The following is a 26278-nucleotide window of genomic DNA, read 5'->3' on the forward strand; positions in this document are numbered from 1 at the left end:
TGAATAAACAAGAAAAATGAATATTAATATAAGAACATTCATGTTTCAGCCATAGACAAAGAGGTACCTATTCCAAAAATATACAACAGAAAAGTATACTGTTGACTGTATTAGTTCCTCACATGACATATTTGCATAAATGAAGCTTCTTTTCTTCTTAATGTCAAGCTGGGCAGTTAAGCATAATAGAAGAGGACTTTCTTTAACATTTAGTGCTATTTACTATTGAAATCACTTCAACTTCTTTCTACATGATCAGTTTTAAAATTTTAACAGGTGCTAGCAAATTTAAAAAAACATCAAAAAATTAAAAAGCCTCACTGTATAAACTGTTAAAGGCAAGCTTGAGTACCTTGCAGTACCTATGGCTGACTAGATAAACAACCTAAATATGCCTCCCAGGCATGCAGACACCAGGGGCCTAACACCTGTGCCTCATTAATATACAAGTAAATCTGCTCTACTGGGAAACAATTGGAAATTAATTGTCCCAAACCATTTACTGAGTTTGAATAGAAGAATTAAACCTATATTTCCTACATCCTCCTCTGAATTGAATCTCAAGAATACTACTAGCCACTTGATGATCTAAGTAAAGTAACCTAGACCTTCTCAGAAAGACTTCTTGAAGTCAATCACAAATTCAAATAGTAATTTTACTGTAAATCATCAGGGACATATTCAGGGGCATATGTGCCTCAGCAGCATGGCGGCGCTGTTGTTAAAGTTATGTCCCTCTCTTAGGAGATTCACCTGGTTTCCTAGAAAGAAACTAAACCAGAAATGGAGAAATCACTCTTAATCTCAAGATGTGATCATATCAGATATCATTGCCTAAATAGGGTCAAGATAAGTCAGGCAGGTGCTGTAAGAACTTCTCCCACCACCACCGCCCCAGTTCCTCTGAGATCATTCTAAACAAATACCCCCAAATGTGACTGTTGGGGCACTATGCTGGTGAAGATGTCATTTTTCAGTTAAGAGGAGGTGAATTTCTCATAGCATTGTTTTCTACATTAATGATTTACTTCAAGGCCCAGTTCCTTGGCTGCAGCTGAAGAGGTGAACAAAATTTGGGGCGGTATGTGAAGGCTGCTTTAAGAAATCTTTGGGCTCCTCAATTTTGATCTGTCTGGGCTAAAGGTTGCTTTAAACTTGTGCCATCTGCCAACAGCCCCAAGGGGCTCTAGGGTGACCAGACAGCAAGTGTGAAAAATCAGGGCAGGGGGTGGGAGGTAACAGGTGCCTATGTAAGACAAAGCCCCAAATATCAGGACTGTCCCTATAAAATCGGGACATCTGGTCATGCCTAATTGGCTCATATGGCAGCAGATTGCCAGGGTGCCAGCTCTGACCCCTACAATGTCAGCCAGAAGGAGGCATGACACGATATAAGTCACTGAGCTGGCTCTATACTCAGGGCCAGCTCTAAGTTTTTTGCCACCCCAAGCAAAAAAAATTTCCCATACCCCCCTCCCGCCCCCACCCCGACTCCGCCCCTTCCCTGTCCCATTCCAACCCCTTCCCCAAATCCCCAGCCCCGTCTCCTCCCCCAGGCGCGCCACATTTCCCCTCCTACCCCTCTCTCCCAGGCAGGAATGGGGAGAAACAGAGCAGCTGCGCGCTTGGTGGAGGAGGGAGAGATGAGCTGGGGGTGGGAGGGAGAGATGAGCTGGGGAGGTGAGCGGTTCCTCTGCCTCCTCCCCCAGGGTTACTTCCTGTGGCCCTCCCCACGCCCCCCACTGCCGCAGCTCACCTCCCCTTCGCCTGCTTCACTGAGCATGCTGCCGCCACTCTGCCTCTCCCCCCTCCCTCCCAAGCTTGCCGCAAAACAGCTGATTCACACAGCAAGCCTGGGAGGGAGGCGGAAAAAGCAGAGCAGCAGCACGCTCAGGGGAGCAGGCGGCCGTGGAGCAGAGGTGAGCTGCGGGGAGGGGAGCGGCTCCTCTGCCCCTCTCCCCCCCCGATTACTTCCTGCGGCCCTCCCCACACCCCCCACCGCCGCAGCTCACCTCCACTCAGGGCCGGCTCCTGGCTTTTTGCGCTCCAAACAAAAAAACAAAACAAAAAAGAAGGAGCTGGAGTACCGCCCCAAAGCACATGCTTGGAGCGCTGGTGCCTAGAGCCAGCTCTGTCTATACCAGAGGATCTTGCTTCTAGGCTGGCTATTCTGGCTTTAGGGCTGCTTTGTGTTGGATGTGTAGTGTAAAGTGGACACAGTTTAAGGGTGAATCTGGCCCCTGTTTAAATTTAAACATGAGTAACTATAGTATTCTGCCTACCTAAATTCCCCTGTGGTTTCTACTGGACACAGTATTTTTCATTTCCTTTCCTAACCAGTTTTGAAGCATTACTGATGCCATTATAACAGCTGCCAAGCAGAGCTTATTATATACACACTGGGTCAGATGCTGGTGTCAGTTACAGTTTTAAAATGAATTATATTCACTGAATTACTCTGCACTGACATGGCCATGTCAGCTAGGGTGATCAGATGTCCCGATTTTATAGAGACAGTACTGATTTTTGGGTCTTTTTCTTATATAGGCTCCTATTACCCCCCACCTCATCCCCATTTTTCACATTTGCTGTCTGGTCATCCTAACATCAGCTGAGTTAGTGCAGAGGTAAGCAAGCGTAACTGAGAACAGAATCTGTCCCAATATGTTTATTACAGAAGTTGCCAGTTAATTTTTTTTAAAGTCTCACTATAACTTAGATTTCACATATCAGTAAAACTTCCAAAACATTCCTCTGCTTTTGTGCTGAAAATTTCTAGGCTTGCTCTCTGCCTAAGTTATTTTGGAAAATTTGAGCAAAATGACTTCAACAGTTTGAGTTACTAGAGTGGAAATGATATATTTTTCTCTGTGTAACTAAATTCTGAAGACATGTTTTCAACAGACCTACAGTAAAACCGCTGAAGCTGAAATTTGGCAAGTACATAATCCACACCCTGTTTGGACTTGTGGAAAAACAAACAAACAAAAAGGTATAAAAGCAACTGCCAAAAATTACTCTGAGCACACTCGATAGCAGAGTTTAACGAAGTTCTGCCCTGCTGGACATCACTCAACAACGCTCTTTGACCAGCCAGGCATGCACAGAGGTCGCTGCTCAGACATTTTACATGATGGAAATTTAATATTTATTTGGAATTTAACACAAAATAAGCCAGGAAAACTTGCTTTAAATCAGAGACTGAAGAAGACAAGGTGTTTTAAAAAAACCATAAATCCCACAATTTTCGGGCTATTTACTATATTGGTGACATTTTACAACATTCAGCAAATATTTAGCTTTCATTTTTAAAAAAAAACTTTTTAAAAGATTTCCTTCAAAGATGATGTATCCTCCACAAAGTAAACTCATACGCAGGTGCTTCGTTAACCCAAGTTTGCAGAAAATTTATAAGTCAAAATGAAATGAGTAATGAAGATTGGAACTAGGTCTACCACACCCCATTTGCTTCACTGAGGTGTGAACTTCAAGAGCCAATTGGAACCATTTGAACCAGGGGTAGGCAACCTGTGGTATGGGTGCCAATGGCGGCACGCAAGCTGATTTTCTGTGGCACTCACGCTGCCCGGGTCCTGGCCACCGGTTCGGGGGATTCTGCATTTTAATTTAATTTTAAAAGAAGTTTCTTAAACATTTTAAAAACCTTATTTACTTTACATACAACAATAGTTTAGTTATATATTATAGACTTATAGAAAAAGACCTTCTAAAAACATTAAAATGTATTACTGGCACACGAAACCTTCAATTAGAGTGAATAATGAACACTTGGCACACCACTTCTGAAAGGTTGCAGACCCCTGATTTAAACCATTAATAAGCAGAAGCAATTGTTTTATATCATAGTAGAAAATTAAATGCAAAAGCATGTGTTGATACAACATTTGCATTGCATAATTAAAATAAAGGAAAATGCAAATTCTAATATTTAGGCTGTCTTGCACATAGTTTGTATTTAATATTCCTCCTTAACGGGTTAAATGTGTAGCCTAATATATTAATGGTCATATTTTGAAGTTTACATTAGAAAACATGCAGCTGAAATAATGTTACTTATAGAACCTTAACTTCTACATTTCTTACCTTGCTTTTGACTGCATCTTTAATGGCAAGTGTGTGGCATAAAAGTATTATTGGAGTGAATTTGGGATGGCTGCATTACTTTCATGTGAAAAAGTACTCTATGCTCATGAATGGGAAGGGAGGCAGATCTCTGGAATGAACGTTTAGTCTGCAGGTGGCTGAAGGAGTCAGTTTCTCTCTCTTAGGGTACGTCCAGACTACCCGCCGTATTGGCGGGTTAAAATCGATTGCTTGGGGATCGATATATCGCGTCTAATCTAGACGCGATATATCGATCCCCGAGCACGCTTATATCGATTCCGGAACTCCATCAACCCGAACGGAGTTCCGGAATCGACACGGAGAGCCGCGGACATCGATCCCGCGCTGTCTGGACGGGTGAGTAATTCGATCTTAGATATTCGACTTCAGCTACGTTATTCACGTAGCTGAAGTTGCGTATCTAAGATCGATTCCCCCCACCCCCAGTCTGGACGAGCCCTTAGACACCTCAGTTCTCTTTCTCTTCTCTATTCTTTAACACCTGTATTACCCTCTTGAATATAAAGTGTTTTCATATGTATGAAAAGGAATTTTAGATTCCAGCTTGCACCATTCACGCATACTCTCTAAGTTACAAGAAAGAACAATGAACTCTTAGAAATCATCTTTGACTGAGTTACTGGTTTAGTGGAGAAAGGGAAGCTGTAGATTTGGTATATCTTCATTTTAACAAAGCTTTTCACATTGTCCCACATAACATTCTCATAACCACACTAGAAAAATGTGATCTAGGTTAAATTACTATAAGGTGGGTGCACAACTAGTTGAACGGCTGTATTAAAAGAATAGATATCAATAGTCTGCTGTCAAACTGGTAGGGTGCATATAAGTGGAGGCATGCAGTGGTCAGTCCTGGGTCCAATACCATTCAATATTTCATTAATGACTTCGCTAATGGAGTGGAGAGTGTGCTTTAAAAATCTGAAGGTGACATTAGATTGGGAGGGGTTGCAAGCACTTTTGAATTCTAATCCTGTCCTCCAAGCAACTTTGACAAATTAGAGAATCAGCCTGAAATTAACACGATGAAATTCAAAAAAGACAAGTACAAAGTACTTCACAGAGGAAGGAAAAATCAAACACAACCACACACTGAGTTCCCATTTTGGGAATAAACTGGCTAGACTGAATAACAGCTGAAAAGGTTTCAAGGGGATTATAAATGGATCACAAAGTAAATATTTCTCAGCAATGTGATGCAGCTGTGAAAGAGGCTAATATTCTGAGATGTATGAACGTGAATGTCCTATGTAAGACACAGGAAGAATATCCCACTCTACTCAGCTCTGGTGAGGCCTCAGCTGAAGTACTGTGTCCAGTTCTGGGCACCACACTTCAAGAAAGATGTGGACAAATTGGAGGAGAGAAACAAAATGATAAAAAGGTTAGAAAACTTGACCTAAGAGGACAGGTTAAAAACAAACTGGGCTAATAAAAGATGACTGAGGGGAAGCCTAACAACAGTCTTTAAATATGTTAAGGGCTGTTATAAAGAGGACAGTGATCAATTGTTTGCCATGCCCAGTGAGGGTAGAATAAGAAGTATGAGCTTAATATGCAGCAAGAGAGATTTATGTTAAGATATTAGGAGAAACTTTCTAACTATAAAGATAGTTAGGCTCTGGAATAAGCTTTTCAGTGAGGTTGTGGAATCCCTATCACTGAAGATGCTTAAGAACAGGTTGGACAAATACCTGCCAGGGATGATCTTGGTGCTGCCACAACACAGGGCTCTGGATGCGATGATCAATAGAAGTCCCTTCCAGGCCTACATTTCACGACTCTAATTCTATGAATCTGCAGGAGGAGACAAATGCCTTCTTTAAAGCAGATTTTTTTTCAAAGATATCAGATGTCGTGGATCAAACATTAGGTACCCGAGATACTGGGTTGTAGCAAGAATCAGTTACTGATTATTTCTAATATCTATCCATGAAGCGAGGAGAGGTGCCTTCTTCACAAAACTGAAGTGTCTGTCTCATGCTTCCCCACTTGGAAAGGTATGCGTGGAAAAGGAGTAAGTACCATGCCTAAGTGGACTCCTCTGATCCCGTGTCCCCTACACCTGTTTTTCTCACCTACTCTATTTGGATGAAGAAAGGTAAATGCTCATTTTCTGGAGGACCTGAATGATCTTATCCACTAATCAAGTAAAATGTATCCTACAGCAAAATGCTCAAGGTACGAGACATTTTCTTCTGGAGATGAGCCTTCAATGGCCATGACCACATGTACAGGTTATCTTCTAGAGAGGTATCCCAGAATAAATGAATCCACAGGTATACCTTGCATGGACCTGTGTAAGCTCACTGCTTTTTTTAAAATTGTGAGTTCTTTTGAAATTCCACCCATCCACCTGTGGGAATCACTGTACCTCACTGTAACTGGGATAGTGACCCTAGCATCTTTGCAGGCAAAAGGTGATGTGCCTTGTTTGTGCTTATTGTGGTTTAGCTGGAAATTCCAAAAAAAGGGTCCAGAAGGAAAAAAAAAATCTTCTGCTGCCTCATTGTGTTCCTTTTTCCAGACTCCTGTTCGGATCTTTTAAATATTTAAGTGTATTTTTGTGTTTTTCCCTTAGTACCCAATAATTTGGGAAGTAATGGAAGCTTTGGCCTTCAAATAATTCCCAAGTGCTTTTTGTTTATTGCTGATGGTCTGAGCCAGACAGGGACTGTGAAATGTTGGGCTGCCTCAAAGAACCCAAAATTGATTGATCAAGGGTACTGCTCTCATACCGCTGCTCAATGGTTTCCTCTGCCCATCTCTCTGATACCTATTTATTAACTTCTTGGAGATGATCTTTCCCTTGGAGGAGAACTAACATGGGATCCGCACAACGACCTGAAATCTGAGCATAAGTGCATGGATCCAAAAGGAAAGACTTTTGTTAAAGATGCTATGACCCACAGGAGAAGCTGCTCTTCACTGTGAAAACCATTGTAGCATGTTCTGTGTGGTCCCACTGCTTGGTTGCTGAGCTTGAAGGAACAATGACTAGGCCCCATAAAGAATAAAAAGATGACTTACCTCTTTGGAAATTGAGAATCAGAAATCCTTACGACATTGGCTTGCTCTGCTGAGGCCTAAGCACCAGCGGCTGCACCACCTTCCCACTGCCTATGTGCAGCTGGAAAGGGAGCAGAAGCATTGTAAGTACTACAGTCAGCAACAGTGGTTGCTAAGATGAAACTAAATGTGCCAGCAGCTGAAACTACTTTTCTCATTAAGCTGCCCCAGGAGATGGAATTCACACCACAAGAAGGTGGAGTCCACTCAGAGAGTAGGAGCAGCTCCATTTTATCCATGGCTGCTGAACTACTGGGACAGCCTGCCACACCCTGCCACTTGGCTGAGATACAGGTGTGAAGGAGGGATCCAGTGTGATCCTTTCCCGAGCCGGGGTGAATTGAGTGGCTCTGTAACATTTAAAGGAAAAAGAAAGTACTATACCTTGTAGGAAAGGAGGGAGAATAATGGGCAGAATTTTACTTCTGTTTCAGGAGTGAGTGAGGTTCCGTGGCCTGCAATGATCAGCATGGTCCCTTCTGATCATAAAAGTCTATGAGTTTATAGTTTTGACCTAGGTACTCTGGGTAAAATTTTCACACATGCTGGCCTAAGAGACTTCAGCTCCTAAACCCCATTTTTGTAAGTGGCCTTGGCATAAGCTTAATACGTATTAAAAGTCAATGGTACTTTGTTTCTACATCACTTAGGTGCTTCTGAAAAAGATGTGTTACCCTCTTTGCCTTTTCTGCATCAGTGGGATGGCAAAGTAGCAGGAGACTGCAAAGTCTCAGAGAGGAATTATTTCTCTGAAATCCAGTCCAAAGGATGTAATTAGGAGCCAAAACAGAGAAGGATAAGAATATTTTGTTCTGGTAAATAATTCTGGTGTTTATTGAATAAGAATTTTCTACTATTCTGAAGAGGACGCGGTTTGGCTGTTGTAGTTCTGGAAGGGGAGCTGAAAGGGAGACTTTTCAATGAATAAAGCTTAGCTCCTATGCCAGCAGTTCCCAGATCTGCTGCTGACTCCAGATCTACAAAATAATGGAAAACCTAAAGTAAAATATATGGACATCAAAATGCTAAAGAATGTGGTTTGGGCCTACCCAAAGACACTATGAAATAAATAAGTTCTATTCAGATAGATCAAAAGGAGAAAGAGGAAGGGAGAGTCGAAATCCTACTAATCCACATCAGGTAACTTTGTATCCAAAAATAGGACCATTCTATGATCCTGTTGATTTACATGAACACATGTCCTAGGAAGGCTACCAGCTACAACGATGAGCCTTTACACAGTATAGTATTCAAACAAGGTAGGATTTCATATTGGACACCAGGCATTAAAATCAGTGGAAGTATAAGAGGTGGAAATTAGGAACATCAGCAAAATGGGAAAAGCTTGAGCATTAGGACTGCAGGTGCCAAGATCAACCAGATAAACACTGTTATCCATAATGACTTAATTTTTAGCTTAATCACAGGTAATGAGGGAACTCATACTATCTAAAAGGCAATTAAGAACTGTACACGGCTCTTCTGCTTCCTGTATCTGGAAATATTTTAAACTTATTTTTAAAGATTTTTTTTTTCATTATGAATCACAACAGTTTAATCCTTAAAACAATATTCAGATAACAAATGTTACACACAGTACTGTAGCCCAGGAGAGGATATTATAACACTACTGTTGAGGCTCAAACATTTACACTTAGATTCCAGATCATGGTCTATCTCCCAGTCTGGTTCCCTGCTCTGGGCCACTACTCAAGTGGGGAAAAAAAGGATCCCCAGCAGAATGACCCCCAAAGAAATAGGTTAAAAGAACATTTAAGCAATGCTGTTACTGTCAGAAAAAAAGATGTGAAGTAGCACAATGTACCTGGGGCCCAGTAAACCTGATTTGCCATTTTTATTCAGTTTACGTATTTAAAATGTTTTTATTTAAATGTGTTGCGACCCAACTCAACCTCCACAAGCACCCAATGAAGCAACAAGTTATTGATGTTATATGCTGTCAGACTAAATGATTTCCCTAATTATTGTGCCTTATGCTCTGCAATTTGAGGTCATTATTGATGAGAAAATCTGAATATCTAAATGTAATATTTACATTTAAATGAAAGCAACAGCTCTTGTCAAACATACAGCTCCTGCATGCATCCAAGAAACACACAGAATTTGTTTTATTTATGACAGCATAAAATGGTATTTTAAAAAGGGGAAGTAGCAGAAAGCAATGTGATGAAAGTACAGGCATTTACTGCACAAAAATCAAAAGAACGGTATTTTTGAGGACCACTCAAGTATGTAGAGCAAAACAAACCTGAAACAAAGATAGTTTATTCACCCTCAAGCATCACTTTCCCCATTTGGACTAGTGACTGTTTTTGCTTGGAAAATACAATTATTTTTCCTGCTCTGTCCAGAAGTTCCACACAGATATAGCATGCGGAGAAAATCTTGAGTCCACTATGAAGTCATATTAATCCCCATGGCTGCAAGGTTCAAGATTAAAAGCCAGATTTCCCAAAGAACTCAGGTCTCATTTATCTATCTAAGGTACTTATATGATCCCCATTTAGGCACTTAAAGTGCTATGCACTCAGAAAATTCCATTGCTCTGAGAAAGAGCTGCAGAGACCATGAGAGGTGAATGGCACATTCGTCCCTAGTTCCTGCATGAAAGAGAGACAGAAACTCTTTACAACTGAGGTAGGAGAGAAAGCAAGTGAGGACCTTGGAGGCAAGAACTCTGAGAATTCCAGTAACTAGTAAGAAAGCTGTACTTTTCATCATCATGACATTGCATTGCTAGTTCTCCTCATTTAAGTAATAACCACAAGTCCACTGCCAGAAGAATATAGCTGAGTGCTTTTTTTTTTGTATACGCTTTTCTACAGCAATCACTGTGGTATCAGAACTCTTCATAAACATCAATATATTAAGCCTATGAGGTACAGAAATCTCATTTTTACAGATGGGAAAACTGTGGCAAAGAGAAGCAGAGCAATCTTTCCATGGTCAGGCAGGAAGTCTGTGGGTGGTACTATGTTTCAAGCTACATTTAACTGTTCTGCAAATCTTAGATAACATGACAAAAGACAACAGAAGCAATAATGACCAAATAAGCTCCAAGGAGGATGCTGTCTCTTCTGTCAAGATCTAAGCTCATTCTACTAAAGACTTTTCAACCACCTAGTCAGGACAGGGAAATTCATCAACTGATAAGCACAGGAACCTGCCATAATGGATCAGACCTGTAGTTCATCTAGTATCCTAAGACAGTGGCCAACGCCAGATGCTTCAGAGAAACCTGCAGGAGACAGATGTGGGGTAATTTGCTATCCTAATCCCAAACAGGTATCATTCTGATCTCTAATAGTTAGAAGCTGTCTTTAGCTCTGAAGCATGAGGTTTAATATCCCTTCAAAAATTTGTTAGCATTAACTATAAGACTTTGGATATTCTTGTTAACTATATATACACACCCCTACTTCGATATAACGCTGTTCTCGGGAACCAAAAAAATCTTACTGTGTTATAGGTGAAACCGGTTATATCAAACTTGCTTTGATCCACCGGAGTGCACAGCACTGCCCCTCCACCCTCTCCCCCGCCGTCCCAGAGACTGCTTTACTGCATTATATCCCAATTTGTGTTCTATCGGGTTGCGTTATATCGGGGTAGAGGTATATGTACAATCTTCCGAAGATCTTGGCCTTAGTGACATGTGGCAATGAGATAGGGATGTGGCAGCCTAATTGCACAATGTGTAAAAGTAAGTTTTTAATTTGCCACTTTTGATTTAATTGAATGCTTCTTCCTTCTTGTGTTATTAGACAGGAGAACTGAAGCTCCTGATCGACTTTCCTCTATATCACTCATATTTTAATATGCTTTATCATGACCCCTCTTATTCATCTCCTTTCTAAGGCAAATAATTAGAACTTTTTTCCAATCTGTTATGAGGTTGTTTCATGCCCCATATCAATCAAATCATGCTGCCCTTCTCTGAACCCCCAGCAATATCCTTTTTGAAACTGGGGTGCCAGTACTGTGCTGATATTCCAGATGAGGCCATGCCACTGATTTCTATAATACATTGCAATATTTTCTGTTTTGCTCTTTATCCCATTCCTTGTACATCCTAACATCTTGTTTGGGTTTTTTTTTTGACTGCAGTTGCACATTGAGTAGAGGTGTTCATTGAGGATGCTCAAAGAGCAGTATCCACTCAGGAAAGTTATTTAGAACCATGTAAGGTATACAAGTAGATTAATATTTTTTTCCTCTTTGCATTTATCAGCATCGAACTTCACTGTGTTGCCCATTAAACCTAGTTTGGTTAGGCTCCTCTGCAGTTACTCAGTCCTCACTGGTCCTCACTAACCTAAATAACTTGGTCATATCTGTAAATTTTGCTACATTACTGCTCACCTACCTTATCAGAACATTAATATAACTGGCAGCATTGAAACTAGTAGGGGACCGTGAGAAACCTTTTGTTAAGAAGAAAATTTACCATTTAATCCTACTCTTTGTTTTCTAATCCCAGACAGTTTTGATCCATGACAATACTGTCTCTCACCTCATGACTACTTAGCTAAAGAACCCTCTGTTAATGGATTTTGTCCACAATGCATTTGGAAGGAAATAAGTCATAATCACTGCTTTTCCCTTATCCACTAATTTATTGACACACAAAGAATTTCAAGTGATTAGAGAGACACGATTTTGATTGACACAAATGTGTTGGCTAGATCCTATCATAGCATGGTGTTACAGGGAATTCATTTTTTTTTTTCAACCAACTTGCCATTTACGATATAAGGCCTGTCTAATTCCCAGATCATACTTAGAGCCCTTTGTAAATAAAGGTACCATCTTTGTTACCCTCCAGTCCTCTGGAACAGAAGCCATTTTAATAAGTTGTGTGAGGTCACCACGTGGAGGACCTTGCACACTTTTTATTAGCATTGCACAGTCATTTTTTTTTAATTAGTGAGTCCTCCAGGTACCATGTACTAGTTCTCCTAAGTTAATATTCAGGCAACAAATAGGTCTAACATTAGATTTGTGTTTCCCATTTCTTGTATTTATATCTACTAGTAAACTATTAGCCAGGCCCCAAGTACTTCCCTTATGTCCCCTCGTTATACCACTACAAACACCTGCTTTTCAAGATGGTCTAAAATTGTAGTGTTTTGTAGATGCTAATAATGAAAGTTAAAAGTTACAGCTCTGACAATCATCAAGCTAAAGAGAGTCACACAGGAAGGGTAGAGGTGCAACTGTGCTGCTAGAGGGTACCAACATTTCTATATTTCTCTTTGTTGACACCTGCCTCACTAGAGATAGTCTGCACTGGTGTAACTAGGGCACAGAAGAATTATCAGGAAAGAGTTATCTTGCATCAGAGATATCTCATTACAAGAGTTTAAAAAAAAGCATGTACACATATTTACAATTTCAAAACATTTATGCAACTGATTATGAGGACATGCAGGGTGACTCAGTTACAACTTCTTTTAGTTCATGAGCATATTGCACTCTTATTGGTTAGAAAGACATAAAAATGTCCTCTCTCTCTACAAATCTATTTATTTTGACACCATCATCATGTCCAAGTGACTTAGTGATTTCATGAAACAAATATTCTATTTTTTCCCTATTAGCTCAGATTGGCTTTATTCAGCAGGTTAAATTCAAGATATTCTTATGTTGCAAAGATGATGCTCATTGCTCTTCAGAATTATTTCAGTTTAACACTAGTTTCAGAAAAATTTCTGTTCAAACTTTTTGGACTAAAACTAATCAGTCCTCAGCTCGTTTATATACCTTACATATAACTTCAGCATTGTAGTTTCTTTAGCAAAATGAAATTACTAATCCTATTTACTTTCAGCAGAATCTATATGAAAACCAAGTTATCTTGGGCAAGCTGCAGTAGTTCTGTTGCAACTTGCAATACAATACTCCCTCATTTAAAATCCTACTGGCTGCAATGACACCTAGTGCTGAGAAAGGAATTGATCATCTGCAGGCTCCCTTGCTGCTAGAAGTCAGCCAACAACTCACTCATGGTTCTGCAGCAGATGTTCTTGCTTTTAGGTCACTAAGAACCTTATTGACTAGTTTTTCTCTCCAAGGAGAAATGCCAGTATGATTAAGATCTGAAAATGTACAACTCAATACCAAGAAGATTGTAGTGCCATTTATCTGTCAATTTCAGTTACACTGGCACAAAGATGATTTGAGCTTTGAGTTTTAAAGGAATCCTGATACTGCATTACTTAGACTTGCAGTGCTTAAGAACTTTTAATAAATATTTTAATTCATGCTCTTTTTAGTAATGAACAGTTGTCAGACTGTGTAGGATATAGGGGGATTTATAAAAAGTTTTAAATCCCATGACAATGACATTAATGCACATAGTTTATTTATTTATTTAAAAAAAGATTAAAAGACTGGTAGTGCTTACTATAAATTAGAACATTTTTTTTAAATTCTGCAAATAGGACAAGACTGACCCCAAATGCTACGCAGCTTATTTACAGGTTTTGTTCTTCATCATAACCCTTTCATTAAACTGTGTTTTGGAAGATGATGTTTATCAGTTAAATGCATTTTCTGTTCCCTCCTCTTACCACAGGTGTCTCCTCCTTCAGATTTCAGAACAAACAGTAATTCTATTATTGTGGTTTTTAATTTTGCTGGGGTTTAGGAACATTTTAGCAACCAGTGCAATGTTTTTCACTCATATAAAGTACATTTAACCACTGTGGTTACTGTGTGCATACAGTAGATCAACAACCGGAATATATTTTGCCAATTAAGAAAATGTCATTTGTATCTGTGATTACCAAAGGACCTCTTTGCATATGTTCTGTGGTTATCTAAATCATACCTGTACATCTAGCGGTACCATTTATATCTAAAAATCATCAGTAAGTTATATTGTTTCCAACCAATGTTATACCAGGTTCATTACACTGTATGTGTGTCAAACTAGGTGCTATTTCCTTGGTCACTCTTCTCAGTGGACTGTCTGCTACAATTTTAGGCAAAAGCTGTATTGATATCTACTGCATTTTATTTCTATATTGAGACATTCATCATAATATTTAGCTTCAGCTTGATCCTTGTAAGGACAAAGTTCTCTGTTCCATCCGTGGATGCTGCTTGTGTATTTATCACCATCTCTTACTAAGATGAGGCTGGTGCAAAGAGATGGGACTTGAAGTGCTCACTAAACAAAGGAAGACTTGAATTCATTCTGACTTCTTGTGTCAGACTTCCACAACTGAGCACCTTTCTTATTTACTTACATTACAGGAGCACTTAGGGTATGTCTACATTGCAATAAGACACCCGTAGCTGGCCTGGCCCGGCCCAGCCCAGCTAACTGAAGCTAAGGGGCTGTTTAATTGAGGTGTAGATGTTTGGGGGTCAGCTGCAGCCCAAGCTCTGGGACCCTCTCACCTTGCAGATCCCTAAAGCTTGGTCTCTAGCCTGAGCCTGAGCATCTAGACCAGAATTAAACTGCCCCTTAGCTCAAGCCCCACAAATCTGGGTCAGCTGGTACAGGCCACATGTGGGTTTTTAATTGCAGTGTAGACATAGCCTTAGAGATTTCACCCAGACACCTTCCATCAAGAATGCCTTATTGATGGCTTTCTTATATGTACAAATAGTTTCAACCAATGTCCCTGAAAACTGCTGAACTGGTGTTTCATGAACAGACCCATTTCACCGACGTGTCTGAAATCAGAGTAGGAGAGGAAACCAACCTTTAATGGAAAAAAGTAGTGTAATTTAATTAATATGGGGAAATGAAAGACAGGGAAAGGAATACCCTTTGCCAGACGTTTAGAAGACAACCATTACATTCTTCTTATGGAATCAACAGTTTCCATGTTTTTATCAGCTCTTTTTTGAATCAGAAAGCTAAACTCAGTGATGGATCCTGATTCAACATGATCAGATACTAGGGACTCATTTACTGGGTGCACACAGTGAACAACTGAATAATTCATGAAAAACACAGTCTCACAATACTATGACACTTGTACACACTGTACTTTTCCTGTACGAAAAAATTAAAAAATGTAGAAATGCTTTTTGGGGATGTGAGGAAGGCAATGCCAATCCTTGTTTTTTCTCCTTTTAACATCAAACTCTCAAGGACCCCTTGTGGGTAAAGATGATTTTGGCACCCAATTCTTCTCATAGGCTCTGATCTCCAGTTCAGAACTTCTCAAGCATGTTAGCTTGCACTCACCCTCCTATTTCTAACCACTTACCCATGTCTTGTACCCAAAAGGACAACTACACTGGAGGCTTGCACTACCTTCTCTGCTTCCCAGAAAATAAAGAGCAGCTCCACTACTTAGGAAGAACAGAAAGCACCTGCCATCAGTGCTAGCTAAACTAGTTAGAGCCACACAGTAGTGTTTAGACAAAATGCCTCAACTGAGACTTCTTCCTTTTTGGTTCAAAAAGGTGGAAATTCCTCTACTGGAGTGGCCAGGAAGAGGTTTGTATAGAGATGATCAGCCGTGGAATAAAGAATCTGGATTAAAAAAAGTGATAAGACATATCCACATGAGAAAAAGGAGCCATATTCTTGCCTGTAGATTGTTTAAAAAAAAAAATATCAGTGAAGACAACCAAGGAGGATTGTGAGGATAGGAGAGAGCTGCACACAACATAATGAGAAAGGAAGGGGATTTCTGAATGACTTAGAGAAGAATACAAATCTTCAAAGCTCTCTGCAGGAAATGCCAGAGGGCCTTTTAGGGACTCCTGGTATTCAGAGAAAAATCACATAAGGAGAAAACCAGGATGGGTACAGAGGATTACCTTCCCCTCACAGAAAATCAGAACTGGAGTACACACACATGGAGATGAAGAGACAGAAACCAAACAGGCCATCTCCACTAAGAGAAGGTCAAAGGCTATCAAATGCAATGATTCAAAGGGTCAGAACAGAGGACTAACAAGGAGAGATTGAGGTTTTACAGATAAAATCAAATCTTAATTGGGAGGCCTTGTTGTCAGCATGGGAACCAAACTGAGAAGCCATCAATTTTCAGGTTTCTTGGTAAGGGCAAGCTTTGTGGGATTGGGATAGCCGGATTCTTTGATCTTGGAAACAGAAGGGTGGACAGGAAGTGAAGCTCTGAAAGGAACTTCCTTGTAGAAAGATAGGAGTCCAGTAGGTCTTCTGCTCTAATTTTTAGTCTGAGCTATGTGAAAAAACATAGGAACAATCTCTTGATGTTATTTATGGAGGACATAGAAGGCAGGAGGAGAAAAGGGGCAACTGTAATGGCAGAGGGCTCCAGATTTGCCTCTATTTTCCTCTCCTCTGGGAGATCTTTGGCCACATGATAAATAGGAGCCATATTCTTGCCTGCAGGTGGTTTTACTAAAATCAGTGAAGACAACCAAGGATGATTGTGATGATGGGAAAAAGCTACTTCTTAGCAAGGGGAAGACAAGTAGTACATAAGATGGGAGCACTGTGCAAACTAGCCTTATGACAGACAGCTAGAGAGGGATGGAGAAATGGAGACACAGCTTCTCTCTCTTGCTTCCTTTCTTTGGTGTGTACTCCATAGGGATTCCAGAAGCTGGCTGGAGCACAGGAAAACACTCAGCCAGCAAGACCAAACTGCAGGGAGAGAGGAAACAACTGAGAAGCAGAGCCTGTCAAGAAGAGGAAGATTGTGTGCCAACATCTTTTCATACCCAGATCATTGCTTTGCCTGAATCATAGCAGAAGAGGGACAAGTTGGGTGAGGTAATATATTTTATTAGTTAGACAGACAAAATTTTGATGTTGTAGCCATGTCAGTCCAAAGATATTAGAAAGACATGGTGGGAGAGGTAATATCGCTGAACCAACTTCCAATAAAAGATACTACCTTACTGACCTTGTCTCTCTAATATCCTGGAACTGACACACATACAAAAACACTGCATACAGCAGAAAGAGGAGAACACAGTTTCTGCACATCCCAGAACTTTGAATGATCAAATGTTGTCATGGAAATTAGTCCCCACTAAAGAAAAGGTTTTGTTGGGATATACTGGGAATCTAGAATTACAGTCATGTATGATTCAAAAAATTATTCAGAAATTATTTAAGCATATTGGTCATAAGTCTCAGAATCATAACATATGTTAATCAACCAAAAAGTATAAAAAGTGAGCTTTTTCAGTCCACATCTTTGTTATTAGCAGGTCTAATGTACGAAAACTCCTTTGAAGAAAATAAGTGTCCTCGAGATGTTAGATTCTATACAGACAAAATGAATATCTGCATCTATAGCTCTTCCTAAAAGTAACAATTAGATCATTAAAATAAATTTAGAAAAATAGCTTGTAAAATAAAAAGTTAAAAAATACTCACCTTCATTTTATTTCATAGGTCACTGTTTTACCATCTAATAAGATAATTAAAAACATGCAAGCAGCTGGTACTACGGCTAAACAGATTAATGTAATAGTCTGTAGTCACATGTGCTGGCAAGGGGTTCACCTCTTTGGCGAGGAGGGGGTCAGCTGCCCTTGAGAAGTAAAGAAAGACAATATTTCTACTTTCCAGTGACACTGTATTACAGATAGCAAGGTTAGAGTCCAGCTTCATTTGTTGGCCAAGTGAATAATTTGCACACCTAGCAAAAGCTTCCATTGTGGTGGTGTGACACCACCACAGTGTTAAGATCAAACACACATTTAATGGAAATAACAAGTTCTTCCAAAATAATCAAATTCAGGTTTTATTAATGATAAGAGCACTCAAATACTAAAAAACCCACAAACAATCCACATGGTTTAAATGTTACCATTAGTGAACTTCAGGCTTTCAATGATATTTTACAAAGATAGACTATTTAAACACATCTTACTCTACTAAAGCTTCTTTTCAAGCACACACAGAATAATCTGAATCAGAAGCTGAAGATCAACTAACAAATTCTCTGCTACCTAACCAGGATGTATCCATAAACTTCCCAGAATATTTAGAAATGTCCCAATCTCACATACTTCCCATTTCCACTGCTTAATTAGCTAAGAGAAAACACCCACTCATCTAAATTTAAGGAGAATTAACTACATCCGCTATAACAAATGCAAACAAAATCCACACACCCTAAAAAGATGCAGACTATGTATAAAACATTTCAAGTAACAAATACTAAGGCAGCTCCATCAGTATAGCTGTAGTTAAAAATCAGACATACGAACCTTTAATTGATGATGAATATTAACTCCAGACTAAAACTTTTAAACCATTTATTTTCAAATTTTGTTTAAAAAACAAGCTCTTGGGATTAATTAACAACCGAAAAAAATGTTAGTACTGCACTTTTCAAACGTTCTAAAGCACCTGTAACTACCTGTTTTTCCTAAATCAAACTCGAATGCAACTGCTGTTGATACTTAAAAGAAACATATTATTTTTAAACATCCAAGAAAATTTGTTTCTTCCAATGAAAACTTTCAGTTGCTCTTAGTGCACATCAGCTAACTGCACGTATTACACTTGCATTGACACAAAAGACTACTGTCTGTTAGAGACTTTGTTAATGGGTTACTGACCTATGGTGAACTGTAATAGAACGGTCAGGAGCTGCTATAGTCTATCAAATTAGTAATTTACTCACGAAAATAATTTTACTCAAAATAATATTCATTTAAAAATGTTCTCTGATGGAATTACATCCTTGAAGGATACTCGGACAGCACGGAAACAGATTAGTAAACAAACAACATGTATGTACAGGTAAAATCTTTACCACCATTATGTTTCAAAGTAGTTTAAAGAGACATGGATGAAGTAATATATTTTATTAGACCAAATTCTGTTGGTGAGAGAGACAGAAGCTTTCAAGCTCTGTGCAAGCTCAAGAACTTTTCTCTCTTACCAACAGAAGTTGGTACAATAAAAGGTATTACTTCACCCATCTTGTCTCTCTAATATCCAACACTGCTACAACAACACCGCACAAAATCAATGTAGTTTAACATTCATGTTTTCTTGCTCATCAAGTTTTTGCCTGTTCACCTTAACATAGTCACAGCTCTGTGTTGCATGTTATCAATGCTACATTCAAACCTATCAGCAAATTTAGAGTCAATCTTGTTATATGGTAGGAGCCACTTGCCGCTGAGCAGAAAACATTCATTTCACAACTTAAGTACTGTAATGCTACTTAATAACAACACTGATTTGCCAACTATTCAAAGCCAAAGTTTTTTTAATATACTGTATTACCTTGCTTATCATCTTGCCTCTAATTATAATAATAAATTAATACTCTGGCACTGCAATAAATATTTATTAGCTTCAATGGTAGTTTTATAAAGTTGGGTTGGAAACATCTCTTTCAGAATGCACTTACTATTCAGTAGTGGTGTGACCAAGATACTATTATATTTTACTCCTAGGGTTGAGGGAGAACAAAAGACAACATTGTGCTCCCCGATTCCCCACCATAACTTAGAGCAATGCCAGGGCTGCTCTGTTACACTGGCTTTTAACAGCCCCAAAGACATGACAGCACAGCCAGGTACTGACAAGATGCAGTTCGTGTTATAGGTATGCCCCTCCCTCCCTTGGTTCACCCTCTACACCCCTAAGCTGGAAGACAGTGACACAACGAAGCCTTTACCCAAGCAAAGAATTCTTAACACAGGAGGAATCCCTTGCTGTCCCTTTAGTGCAGCTTTATGGCATCCTCCTGGCTCAAGCAGTGCAAAGGGGCTTTAGTGTGGGCTAGAATCTTGCCTGTAGGACTTGACTCAGACTGCAGTTCCTTTGTGCAGAAAACTTTACTTTACGGGTCCCATCCTGCAAAGTGCAGGGTACTCTCAATTCCCAAATGAAACAGACTCTCCTTTCATGCTATAATCTGGAAGTTGAGATCAGCTGAGGTGCTTGAGATAACAGCTTCCAGACTTAAATGTCCTGAAAATAACGGCAGCATGTTCTCAGTCAAGAGCCTTCAATTTCTGAGTTCACTCTCCTTGCTGATCCTTCAGGGATTGCTGCAAGGTCTATCTATTTACACAGGTTTTGGTTTTTGTTTTGCCTGAGAGGTTTAAAGATCTTTTTTGGGTGGAGATTTTCAACTCTTTAGTTAACATTCGCTAAGTTTGTTAATTATTTCTGTTATTCATTTTGATATTTTGTATTTGTTCAGAGACTCTCATTAGCACATTGCATAAATAAATCTGAAAGACTCTGATGATTAGCATGGTTTTACTTACTGCACATTTAAGAATCAGATTTCGTTATGCAGACATAATTTACACTATACTTGTACCAAAACTATGGATTTTCCCAATCACGGACGGTTCTCAAATGTTAATTTAATAATGGAACTGGCTCTTTGTTTATATAAAGTCTGAAATGACACTTCTACCACTTTTATCCATAATCTAAGTTATAAACTAACACAGGAAGCAGCACTTGAATTTTTCTTCCTATTAGCTTTCTCTGTTTTCAAGTACAAACATCCTCAAACATTTACTCAAGCAAGATTCAAAGTTCTGATGACAATGGTAACAAAAAAGTTAACTTAGTATTCTATTTTCCTTAAATGGTATTTCTAGTATTTATTACTAATTGAGATGTAATAGTGTCATGATTGCAGATGATAAATCAAAATTACATATTACCAACAACATTTAATTCTCTTGTGAATTACAATTTAAGTGCTATTAGGCTCCCATGTGATCAGTAGATTCAGTGACTTTGCAGAAGATCACAAAGATGATCCTGGTGAATTAAATATTGTATTAGCACATGATTGAACTTAAGTGACACACTTCGACTTTGGCACCATCACTTAAAAAACACACTTCATGGACATTTGAGCTTTTTGTTGTTGAAATGTTTAACTAGCTTGCTCCCTCTAAAAAAATATGCTCCACAAATCAATCTGTTTTTTCATAGCATTCACTAATTAATCAGAAACGAGATATCAAATCAATCTATTGAAAAAGCATGCTTCAGTTTAAATTGTATAATATTCTCAAATAATCTCAGACTGCTCTTTGGCTTTAAATAGGTGATGATTCCCACTCTAGTCAAACAAAAATAGCAAACAAGTACCTACCTGTAAGAAATAAATGTTCCATCAGAGTCTAAGGCATGATGTGTTCTTCCATTCTCATGGGATCCTCCTAACAAACAAAAATGAAAGAAGTGACCTTAGTCATAAGACAAGGATACACTGATACTGAACGCAGCAATGTATAAGTGCATATGTAAGTGATCTTAATCTATCTGGCAAATGTGTTTCATGGCTAAGAAACAGACAACCTTACCTGGATAGGTCTCATCCTTCCACCTTAAATAATGTTATTAATTGTAACTAGAGAGGACCTCAAGTCTCAAACTTCAGTTCTGGATATAAATTTTCCCAGACCTCAAAGGTGTTTGTATCTGGAGTTTTGAGTTTAACAAGTAGAGACAAGCCTAAGTGAATAAGATGTTTTTAAAAGATAATGCCTAATAAAAATGGATGAAAAAGAAATATGTTTTCCCTATCTGAAGTCAATTTATATATTGTGAAACGTTTGTAACTAAGTGAATAGTAAAATGAAGTTTTCTTTCCACAGAAGGCGGCCAGAGCAGTTCAAGTTTCCCTCACATTGCCTCAGCAACATGCCTCCAAGCAAGACAGACTACTTACAAAAGAGAGGGTGGTCCACCATCAATACCCCTGAATCCTTGGTCTTTTCCCATCAAGATTGAGTTATGATGCTTATTCAAATAAACACTTGTCCAAGAGGTACGGCCATATGGCCCAGTGAATAGAATTTCACACCGGGACTCAGGAGGCTTGGAGTCTACTCCTGGCTCTGCCACCTTGCTGCTGTGTGACCTTGGGCAACTTACTTCACTTCCCTCTGCCTCCGTTTTTTGATCTGTAACGGAGGCATAATGATACCAACTGGCTTTGTAAAGCACTCTGAGATCTCAGAATGAAAAGCACTATCCAAGAACTAGACACTACTATTACTAACTTATTTCATATAAGCCAATGACAACTCAAATGAAAACTATTTTTCAGTAACTCCCGCCCTAGGATAAAATAAAACTCATAACCAAGGCAGCAAAGATTGTCTTTCTGAGCAAACCAGTCCCTCATCCCTCGACATGCTGGCATTTTAAGAGTCAAAATGTGATACTGTACAAGGCTAGTTGTTGAAAAGGAATGGGATCTGATCCTAAACAGCTTCTACTACTAGTTCAGAATTCTGAAATGAAGAGTTGCTGCCCTTTGCTACTTTCATACCTATTGAAGAAATACCTGTGAACTCTTTAGATCTCACATCTTTGGAAAGTATATTTAACACAAAAGAAACTGCTCTACATATATATTATAAAATCATAACTATTTTCTTAAACCTTGCACTAAGCAGGGAAGGGCTTTGAGGCTGTCAGTTTCAGAATCAGAGATAAAAGTGATTTCACTTAGGAAATCAGATCGTGCATTCCCCAGTTGCAAAAGCTGCTTACCCTTGCCAGAATGAAGAGATATCTTCCTGCTGACAAGTTTGCACTCTTCTTAAAATTTTATTTTTAACTGAAAATGAATTTTGTTAATAAACATCTTTATTTTCAGCTGTAAAACAATTCTAAGTTTAGTTTATATAAAACACTTGTTTATTATTATTAACAATGCAGTGTTTTATGCTGAGAGACAAGGAGAATGTAACAGACAAGTATTTGCTTACTTTATAAGCCTGTAAATTCCTATAGCATGACTTTCAAATACCACGTTACATTTGGTTTTAGCATATTTAAAGCTTAATAATTTAATGATTTATACAATTTTAATTTGTACTTTCAAACCACTCTGAACAATCAGAGATGCCACTGGAGATCATAACAGTGGTCCTGGTTAAGTCAAATAATAATTATAGAGCTTTCACTTTAAAGATGAGATTATTTTAATTATTGAGTGAAGTACTTGAGGTACCACAGTTATATAATTACGCTACTCATTAAATGGTTATTGAAAGCTGAAATGTAATTTTAGTGACAGCTACCTATTTTTCTTAGTACATTTTATAGACGACAGATAAGTCAAGAATACTAGTTTACTCAAAATTCCTTGCAGCTGTACTTTGTACTCTGTACTGAGCTTTCAGGTATAGAAAATTTAAGCTGTGCTTATTTTGAAACTTTAAAAAAAATCTTATTTTAAAGATTATTTTGCTATATAGAGAAAAAAAATTCTGTTCACAGAAATGAGATGAAGAAAATAGTGATAAAACATTTTTTTTCTGTTTAATGTCAGCAAATTCTGGTTCTACAATGTACTTTCTTTTCAAGCCCTAGCCCTGAAAAAACAGAACACATCTGCAAGGCAGTATCAGCTATTTTATTAGAAGACCATTTTGTTAAACAAAATGAACACCCAGCGACAACACAAATATGGAAGACTGATGTTAGTCAAAATGTGTTTGCTGTGTAATGCAAACAAAAAAATTACTTAACAGATTGCAGATCTTGAGTATAAAGGGGTAATCAACATACAATAAGCATTATACTATGCATTAAAACTATATATAATGTCACAAAAGACTCCTTTGCTTCTTTGTAACACTAAGGTTCACAACTCTTCAAACATCAAATCCCATCAGATTTCACTCCATAGGTATATATTCAATATCAAACTGATTCACATAAAATTATTCTAATAATTAAGGGATGCTGACACTTGACAGCATAGAGTTTTGGCCTCATAAAATATTAACTCATTGACTCATCCTCAGTATTTTCATTCCTTCCACATGACGCTTCTAATTCAACTTATTCCTCCATTGTTTCAAAGGCCATTATCCTGTACAAATTAATCTTTTTTTTCTCACAGTGAAAACTAAACAGAAGAGTAAATTTGTTTCATTAACAATATTAAAGCTAAGATTTCTGAGTTCGCTGCATAAGGAAAAAGCAATAAAGTTTTGAAGAGGGAAAAACTGCTTTGTTCCTTCAATCCCCTAGTTGAAATTAATTATAGCAAATGTTTATGAAAACATCTGTTCCATGCAGTTATAAATTCTTAATTTTAGCATGGGCGATTCTAGGCTTCCTATTATTTTGAAAGAACAGTCTGAAAATTGAAAGGTTTACAAAAGAACAGGAGATTTGATTTTCTACAGCACGATATATGTAGTTTGCAATGTCCTGAGGATCTCTGCGGCAAAGAAAAATAACACAAAATACAAAAAGACTAGCTGAAACAGACAAATCAGTAAAATCTTCAACTGGTCTAACTTGACTGAAGGTGATAAAATAAAAGTAAAACCAGGATCTATGAACACCACAAATTAAGCCTGTACTACATAACTTTAGTCTATACAAAATAACATGTAATGGATATATTGATTTCTATCTTATGCATTTAATAAAGGAGTAAGAACAGAGTACGCTTGACATTACCTATTCGTGTCAACAGAGGGTACTAGAGAGTTTAAGATGATTCAGTAGCTGCTCCACTTCTGAAGTTCAATCGTTTGTATAAGATCCTAGGCTCCGACGCTCTCTTGGACTTTTTTACATAACACCCTTGCAGCTACAGTGTTAAATTCAATTTACACCACATAAGCTTTTAAAATGATTGAATGGCGCAAGCTTGAAGCAGTGTACAGAAACTGAAAATAATGCCTTCAGCTAAAGAATTAAGTGCACTGCACTTCTGATATTTATAAAATAATTATTAGGCTACAAAATTGAGAAGAACATTTCACTCTGAGAAAGTTGTTGAAGTTGTCTGAAATAAAAATGATGCAACTTTTTGGTGAGCACATTAGAGCAATCTTTTACATTCAAACCTTTCCCCTCCTTGCTTCTGAAGTAATTTAGGCATTGACAGATGCATACTTTGCATGCATGCATTGCTTTTTAAAGATCTTTTGGTAGCATTTTAAATATTAATACTGTGTCAAAACAATCTTTGCCATAAATGAAAAAGAATATTCTGGTAATGAGATGCATGTGAACAGTTAAAAATTGTGCACCATGCTCACCAACGGTCAAGAACTCTTGCACTACATGAAGTGTGTAATATGTTCATCTTGCAAATTAACCAAAATGAGAGCAATTACCCTGAACATTGATTAGCTTTTGCACATTTCTAGAGAGATATATTTTCCTTATATATATTTGAGTTTTCAGCAAAGCGGACACTGGAGCAAGATATTCCACAGTACCCACGCATAGACTAGTTTTGCAACAGTGGAGGATGGTGACATCTGAAAGTGGGTAGGCAAAACTGACACATAAAGGAGCAGAATGAGAGCCTGTTTATAGCAGTAGGGAAAGATAGCATATCTGGTGAACAATATGGTAGGAAAATCTATCCTGAGAAGCTTCCACTGTTTTGCAGTCACTTATAAAAGAAAACATTTTGTATGGGCAAGAATAACCAGGATTGCAAAAAACTTGATCTGATCTGTCTTTTGGATTTCTACTTTGCTAGACTAAACTGGCATTTTGCAATGATGTATACATATAAAAGCATGGCAAAATGTAGGTGCATAATAGATTATTATGTTTTCTTTAAGCAAAAAAAAAAATCTGTTTTTAATAGTTTAACCAAGAATTACATGCACAACTTTTCATATGCAAAATACAAAGATTTGTATGCCCACAGTGAATTTGTGAGGGCAAAAACATGGCTAGGAAATGTACACAAAATAAAAAAGGAGTGCATGAAATTGGGATAAAATTTAAGTGGGGTCATTTGAAAATTTGACCCTTTGTGTCTTCAAGTTCATAATTACTCTACTCGAAGAATTTCAATAGCACTACATTATAAAATATTTTTATCCTATTTTTTACTTTGTAACATCTTCCATGCTACCTCTTCTGTCTGAAACAGCCCCCACTTTCAGGGTGCTTTGCAATCAAACTTTGCTGTGGTAGGAGGCCAAGGAAAGGAGAAACAGAAGGAAGGAGTAGCAGATAAAAACAGACCAACCAACCAGGGTAGTGGAGAAGAAGCAGTTTTCAATTATCCCCTCTCCTGTAGTTTCCACAATACTTTGTGGCTCTCTGACCTCTTTAACTCACTTTTGATTTAGAAAG

General features: G+C 38.3%; 1 protein-coding gene across 4 annotated transcripts in view; it reads right to left on the minus strand.

Moving 5' to 3' along the window:
* The window catches only part of TBC1D5 (TBC1 domain family member 5), a 518872-nt gene that overhangs the window by 243956 nt on the left and 248638 nt on the right, over nt 1-26278 (minus strand). For all 4 annotated transcript variants that reach the window (XM_030550915.1, XM_030550913.1, XM_030550914.1 and 1 more), the window contains one exon: nt 21294-21360. In XM_030550915.1, the coding sequence (XP_030406775.1) occupies nt 21294-21360 (67 nt within the window). The remainder of the gene's footprint in view (nt 1-21293; nt 21361-26278) is intronic.

The sequence above is a fragment of the Gopherus evgoodei genome, chromosome 2, assembly GCF_007399415.2.
Source record: "Gopherus evgoodei ecotype Sinaloan lineage chromosome 2, rGopEvg1_v1.p, whole genome shotgun sequence".
Lineage (NCBI taxonomy): Eukaryota > Metazoa > Chordata > Testudines > Testudinidae > Gopherus > Gopherus evgoodei.